Here is an 8,191-nt window from a genome sequence, read left to right as displayed (position 1 = left end):
ATCATTAAGACTGAATTACACAGCTCTCAGATTTCAAGTCCAGGGGAATACTGCTTAAATAACACAAATTACTGTACATTACCACTTACACTGGTTAGTTCAAAGCTTGTCTCATGATGTGTGTCCTTCAGCTTCAGGGGAGCCCATCTGAGTCCCTTCTCACTTGTGTTGGTATAAATCCAGATAATTTAATGCAAGTCAATACATCATATCTGAATACATGTCTGCAGCAGGGACATCTCTGCTCAAGGTTACTACTTCATTAATTTCTGATTCTTTACAGCTGTTGAACTGCAGGTTATTTTACTAAAACATTTTATATCTAGAAGTTAAAGCATTAAAATGAGACTAGCTACATAAAAAGCAAAGTGGCAATGAACTAAAAATATGTGAATTATTCCTTTTCAAAACTCACAGGACCAAGACATGATAAACTAACTTTCATTGCTTTTTTATTAATAAGACTAATTTCTCTGCTTTTTTTTTAATTCTGTCAAAACCACTTGCAAATAAAATCTATTTGCAGATATTTGAAATATTCAAATTTCAGATTTGCTGTAGTAAATAGTCATATGACTTTAAATGCATTTATATATTTGAATCTACACACAAAATAGCTGTCTTCAATGCATTTTAATTCTGGTAGTAAGCAAAGTGGGGCCAGAGGACACTAAAATCTATTTTGCATCCTTAATGACTCCCATGACACTGACCTAAGGCCTTTGGGATCTCAATTTATCCAGTGTGTTATGCACTCAGAATTTTAATCAAATCAAGACATCTTACCCAGGACTACTCAGGTCAATGTGCATACACACTAAAAAGTGGGGGAAAGTCCCCTATCTTTTTCAAGGGATATTTCACTACTAAATGGAAAAGATGTAGCAGAGAAACTTCCATTATGTCCAATCTGAAGAGCAGGCCAATGGCAGGTATAGAAAGTCAAAATGTCAAACCAGCTCCAGTCCAGACACTTAAGCCAGGCTGAGCAGCATGCCAACACATGAGCTTTTTTTTTCCACTGTTAAAGAACATCTTAATTTTCTTGAATTTTGATCTAGTTCTTCCTTTTTTGGTGAAATTGGAAGAAACAAATCTTCAAACAGTTGTGGGTTTGATTTCTAAAACAAAGCCACTTTGTCACAGAAGTCCCACAAAGTTCTTAAAAGCTGTTTGGGGTAGCAAAACACACAAAATCCTGCTATGTACAAACTGTTGTTCTCTGCTTATCAAGAAGAAGTGAGCCCCACAGAGGGCACCATTAGCTCATCAATCCTCTGGCCCCAGAAGGGGATGTACACTGCCTGCTTACACACACACACACACACACCCCAACAGACACACACCACACACCAACACACACATACAATAACAAAGAGGTTTTAGTACATCCAAAACTCTCTGGTTATTATTTTAGCTGCTGCAGCACAAGTGCTTCCAATAATTTCCAAAAGCAAACTGAGCACTGCATTCCTGTTAGCAGCAGCATTCTCCTACCTCCTTTGCTCAGCAATGACTGAGAACATTTATTTTTACTTTGAAGGCTGCTACCTTCACATCAGAACCCACATCTACTTGGAACTCTCCAATGCCTTTGGTATTGTGGTACATAAAGCTGCAGTCTTCCGTGAGTATAAATGTGCTCTGAGTCACAGGTTAGGCCCTAACTCTGCCCAGCCTGTTATTGGATATATAGCCAACAGACTTCATACTGAGGAAACAGACTGCTTTAGTATGGCTGGAGAACATTGAAACACTTAAAGTTGTAGAAGTAAAAGCTTACATCCAGCTTCTGCTCCCTATACAGGTGACCAGTAAGCACGGGGAGGTAGAGAGTTCAAAACATAATTTCAAATAATAATGAAAACATATTTTAAATGAAAACATAATTTTAAATCAAGCTACTATATCCCAGCCACTATGGACTATTAATCCTTGAAGGAAAAGCACATGAAGCTGAAAAAATTCAACTTTCATCCAAATTCACAGATTGAAACAGAACTCAAGTTACACAGGTTGACGTTCTTATCAGTATCAAAATCAAAGGGGTACGATGTTATGTTGATAAAACAAGATTGATGAAATATAAGTAATTCTTACTACCTTTATTTTATTTCCATGGTTTTAAAATACCTTAGTCAAGTCAGCTGTACTCTTTGTCTCCAAACATTTTGATGTTATAAGTCATAGAATTACAATAAAAGATGTTCATTATCCACACACAGATAAACACATACATATAGTATTCAATTCAAATATACAGGAGAAAACATCTCACCCACTTAATGGAAAAGCACTTGAGCTAGACAAGGACAATAACTGACAAAACGATATTATTAGGATAATTTTGCAGTCATTTTTTATTCAAAAAGGTTGTATTTCTTGTAAACCTGACATTTCCTAAACAGTGCAAGTGAATCAGAATACAGGTGAACACAAGCTTCTAAATAGAGGTGACATCAGTAAGAGTGAACACATTCTTCCAACTACAAGTTCACAGAAAGAAACATACAATTTTGCAATATGTAATCAGTGACATTCTGAGCAACAGAAGGGACAATGGTGCAGGTACTCTACTGTGCATGCAAACCAAGCTCCAAAAGCAATTAGTCTTCATGCCAGCTTAATCAATGCACATTCAACGAACAAAATTCTATCATTTATATCCAAGAAACCCAAGTGAGTAGACTTGGACAAAGGACAGAAATTAATTCCATGACTCCCTTAATTCTTTAGTGAAAGCAGTATTATATGTTTCTATGTCAAATTGATACAATGCTTTAAACTTGTGCAAGACTCCAAAATGTGCCCATAAACAGAAGACATTCAAGAAAATTGATACTAAATATTGTAAAAGAAAAATTTTTCATATCCATTGCTTTCAGCAAGGTGGGCTACCTGTGCATCACTGACTTGGTATGTGGGGTCATTACCATTCATGTATTTAGGCATAGAAAGGGCTGTTTTCACTATTATGCTGGGTATTGCAGAAATCTTAGCCACTTTGAAATAGAAAGATTGCTTAAATGGTCTACAGGCTTGAGGTTTACATTAGACATAATTTTTCCCTCAGATAACCCAAGCAACTTGTGAGTTTTCTTGTCAGATGTTGAATCAACACACTTAATTCACTTTAAAACAATTTTCTCCCTAATGCATGCAGATTGCTAATAGTTAATAAATACCAATACTGTAGTTATAGCAGGCACTTGATGATGGTGGTGGTAAAAAGCAAACAGGAATATGAATGCGGTCCATTTTTATAATTTGAAGCTATCATGAACCTGGCAAGGAAGAGCAAGACCAGTTCTCAAGCAGATTTGTTGCATGTTCTCTGCGTTCAAGTTTCCAAACTTCCAGCTGTTTTTATACCACACCCTTAAGGAAGAAGACATCCTGCAACCTTTCAATCCTGGTTTCACTTTCTGCCATAGAGCTTGGCCCTTCTTTCCCTTACATGGATTTTTTACCAGCATGACATTTACCCCTTATTTACACAAAGTGCAAAATACAAGTAGCATCTAAACCCAAGTCTTACAAAGTTCCACTGTTTCTATTCAGAAATCCAAGAGCTTTTCAAAGCAATGTTTTTGAATTAATTACAACTGTATTTCTTCTAATTCAACAAGCAATTTGTTAAAGAATTACCAGCAGTAAAAGTGGCAAGCTGAAATCCAATAACACCTGTGCCTTTACTAAACTTCCTTCTAAATTCTTGTGGAAATACATTCAGTCCTTGGAACACCATGACAGGCAACCTCAAGACTCAAATATCCAAACATTTTAATCCTTGCACCTACTTATCTCTCCTAAAATTATGATATAAACAAACTCATGACTCAAGTATGTAACTCACATGGTATACATAATGATCACAGCATGTAGCAATTTATCACTTGCTTTGGTAGCAAGAGATCATAATCTTTAGCAGTAGCTTTAGAACTACCCATCTTAATATTAATATGACTTAATTACCATATTATTATTATTATTATTTAAAGGAATTTGTCAATGCCATAGTGGTTGGCCCAATTATATCCTTCTGGTATATTGAGTATACAGCCCTAGAAACTGCAAAATAAAACTTCCCAAAGAGAACATTCTGTGCTGCCTTCTTCAGTGAGCCAAAGCAAGCTACATCTTGCTACATGTCACTGAAGAAGTGTTTTTATCCTCTCCCATCCAGGCAAGTAAAGGACAGACTCAAGATACAGAGTATCACAACTCTGACATACTTTAGGTTTTGTAGCTTATAAATCAAACGCCAAATTTAACTTAAAGAAAGAGACAGTAAAAAGATTCTGGCTTATTTCTATTAAATGATCTATATGTGATATTACCAAGCATTGTGAATTAAGCATATGAGGATTTCAGCTACTTTTATCTGCAAATCTCTCTTTTCTCTCTTGCATTGATGTTTAAAGTACAATAGAATTTTTATATATATATATATATATATATATTTCTTTCCAAAGATTTAGCCAGATATCAGTGCTTGAGTGAACTATATAGCTATTCAATAGAAATTATAAAACATTGATACAAATATAAAGACACACTCAATATAAAAAGCTTGTATTTATAAAAAATATTCTTAGGTAAAATTCTTCCCCTGAGGGCATACTACATAGTTGGATTCATAAATATTGCTTTTGCACTGCAGCTTGGTCACCAAAGTTCAACTCTTAAATGAAGTGTGAATTGCTCCAGTCACCTGACATGGCTGCAGTGGTTGCCTCAGGATATGTTCCCTAGCTTTTTGGAGTAATAAAGACACAGCATCAATGGGGTCTCCAAAAAATCTGGAGAAGATTCCTTCTTCCACATATGGAAGATACGAAGCAGGACCTATAGACTAACGAGTGCATGTCACATGACTGGGCAGTTTTGTTCTCATGGGCAGTTTACTGGTTTTTCTGGACCCAGTTCCAACTATCTTCATTCTCCTTTCTGCTCTTTTCAGCCTCAATAATTTCTTTGTACCTCCGGCGGAAGAAGCCCATCTGCAAATCAGAAGAGATGACAGTGGTAAGTTATCGAATCATTAAATTGAAACTTACTTTGTCAGTATGACAACAGATAACATTATGCAGAAAGAACTAGCCAGGAATTAGCATCTAATTCCTTCAAGTGCCAATCCAAAATCTTAGTTCCTTATTTACATCAATATAAATGAGATGAGACTGGGTTCCAAATCTTCACAAGTACTCTGCTCCTTATAGATGAACAACTCTGAGGTAGAAGTCCTCTTATATAAAATATGAGCTCAAAAAAAAAAAAAAAAAAAAAAAAAAAAAAAAAAAAGCACATGAAGCATTTCTAATAAATACAGACCAGCAAACAAAGGCAGGTACAGGTTTCTTGGTTTAAAATAGAGACTAATGCTAAATTTGCAGCTGACCCCAAAACCAGGGTAACTCTTTGATCTGGAGTAAATGCTGACTGTTTTATGAAGAGCACTCTGTGTCGCAAAAAACGAGGACCAGAGGAATACAGCACAGTCACCCACATCCCATTTCTCAGTTCCAACTATAATCACTGATAGTCACTCTTGCATATCTTCTTGTTTCCTAAACCCTTGTACTTAAAAAAATAGAACCGTTTTTCATCGCAGCTTGGATAAAAATTTTCATATCTCTGTTTCTTTAAGTCTCTCAGATAAGCAAACATTATTTTAATAACAGACTTTGGTAAGCATTCAAGAATAACTCCTCAAACTTAGCAACGCACTGTTGAGATCACTGAATAAATATTTTGTTCAATATAATAAAATATTTATGTAATTCCTACCCCTCTAAACTTGTTTTTTTACTCCTGCTGTGTAAAACATGCTGTAGTCTTCTTTTATCAACCAGTTATTACCACCTTTTATCCCCAAATTGCCTGTGTGTAGGAATATTTTGTGTGGTTTTGTCATTGCAAACAATAAAATTCCATTATATTGGACTTCTCAGTTTCAGTTTTCAAGAACTTTAATTTTCTTCAAGTGTATTTTTAATTCCCAGGGGTCTAAAAGGCAGCATATTCAATCTGTCAAGGGGACTTCTCCAGCACAACTTCCTGAAGTTCAAGTCCTTGCCTGTGCCTCGAATTACAATTCACAGCAGCAGAGACTATGCACACACCATCCTATCATCAATCCTTATCTCTGCCTCTTGCCTTTGGTACTAAGGACATAGAAGCTGTAGCACAGTCTAACAAGCCCCTCTTTTTTGGTAAATGGGACATGCTATTAATCTAGAGATAAGTGTACTCCTCTAGGAGCACAGGTATACATTACATACATACCTGCTGTCCTAGCTCCAGACAGGGATAATTTCTGCAGTAGCCAGAGGGGACATGGAGATTATTCTACACCAGGTTATTATTAACCTGGAGATTATTCTACACCACCTCATATCATTTCCAGAGGTGAGAGGGAGTCTCTTCCAGGGGAAAGGGTCAAGAAAGCAAAGTGGAGGGAACAGTGGGGTAATGCTGGCTCCGAGCCAGACGGAGCAGTCCAGGTAATGTGGCTGCAATCCAGTCAGGCTCAGTAGCATTTTGCATGTGAATCACTCTTTTCTACTGTTTTGTTATTAATACTGTTGCTGTTACTGTTTGTTTTCTTATCTCATTGTTATTTCCAGTAAATTGTTCTTATCACAATCCATTATGATCTTCACATTTTGTACCTCCAATTCACCTCTCCATCCTGCCTCAGGGGAGTTTGGAGTGTTTCAGTAAAAACATTAAATTCGAGAATACAAGTCCTAAACCACAACAGCCTAATTTGGTGCCCAAGTGGGACACAAAGGTTATGATAACGACAGATCTGCCCAGAGCAGGCTGGAAACAAACTTAAACTAAGCCTTTGTTGTGTTAGGTACAGAGCCACTGGCTACAATGTTACTTGATATGTGCATGTGGTTGTGGTACTTAACCCTGTATATATTCCTGATGTGGTCCTTGCAGTGCTCTTTTTCAGAGCAGGGAGAAGGATCAGGATTACCTCGCTGATTGTGTGATAACAGTTTATCACATGATAACATGTAATGATAGTCATTTGAGGTTTGAATTCAGTGCTGCTCTCCTACCCTTACATCAGGTGCAATATTTGGGGGTCAGTAAAAATCATACCCAGTCTGTCAGGGGAGTTGGTAAGGATGATTTTCCCCAGCTTTTTACCCTCTTTTCCTTCTTCAGACCTGTTATAACAGCTTTGGAGAATTTCGAATTCCCTTTGGATGGTAAGGAAAGCATGTTGCTGTTGCTAAGTCTGCAGGTCTCCTCAGTTCAATCCACACCATGGTAAGAATTAAATACCAGAGACTTTTAACATGATCCTTCAGAGATCTGCCCTTATGGTGGACAGTCATGAGAGGCATGGAAGGTGCGAGAAAAAAGCCAAGTTACTGCAGAAATTATCTGCTCCAATGACTCAAGAGTTCATCCCTGAACGGCTACAGGACCCTGATAAAGTGACAGAATATTTGCAAAGAGAATGCTATGGCAATTCCAGAGAAGAGCAATTTATTGCAATGTGCTAGTCCCAGACTATGATTTATTGAATAATGCCCTGTATTAAAGTGCACCCTCAGGGGGAGGAGAAGGAAAACAGACCCGCATGCACTGTAGCCACTCAAACTGCAGCTGAAACAAATGAAGAACATGTGCTGGTAGAAGGTGCCAATGTAAAGAAATTCAAGACAAATTTAGTTCACTTAGGGATGAAGAGGAGTAGGGTGCTCACAACAGGAGGAAGAAGCAGGGCCAGAGAGGATCACCTGATCCCTACCCCCAGGTGAGCTGCAAGATATGCAAAAACATTTCAGCCACCAGTCAGGAGAGCTCCTTGTGACCTGGCTGTTCTGATGCTGAGATATCCCAACATGCAATATGAAACTAGAAGGTAGTGAAGCCAGGCTATTGGGATCCCTGTTCCAGGATGTAGGCATTGGCAAGGGGATTGGAAAGAGGACAGAAACTCTCAGCCTCTGGAGGCAACATCTGTCAAGCATGAGGGAACAGTATTCTCTCATGGATAACCTAATAGTGCACCAAGACAAGGGAAATGCCACGGAGAAAGGTATCCAGGACTTGGAAGAATTAGCTGTGCTGGAGGTGATCTATAGGGATCCCCTGTAGATCCAGATCAGGTGCAGTGTACACAATCCATGTGGCAGAAGTTTCTATGGAGCGTGCCATCACT

At 37.8% G+C, this 8,191-nt stretch overlaps 1 protein-coding gene across 1 annotated transcript in view; it reads right to left on the bottom strand.

The window, feature by feature from the left end:
- Positions 1-4,835: 4,835 nt before the first annotated feature.
- ITGA9 (integrin subunit alpha 9) overlaps positions 4,836-8,191 on the bottom strand; it is a 216,000-nt gene continuing 212,644 nt past the window's right edge. Inside the window, exon 28 of the mRNA XM_062493750.1 lies at positions 4,836-5,003. Within this exon, the coding sequence (XP_062349734.1) occupies positions 4,905-5,003 (99 nt within the window). The 3' untranslated portion in view covers positions 4,836-4,904. The remainder of the gene's footprint in view (positions 5,004-8,191) is intronic.

This window comes from Cinclus cinclus, chromosome 1, assembly GCF_963662255.1.
Source record: "Cinclus cinclus chromosome 1, bCinCin1.1, whole genome shotgun sequence".
NCBI classification, from domain to species: Eukaryota; Metazoa; Chordata; class Aves; order Passeriformes; family Cinclidae; genus Cinclus; species Cinclus cinclus.
This window is presented reverse-complemented; position numbering and strand designations above follow the sequence as displayed.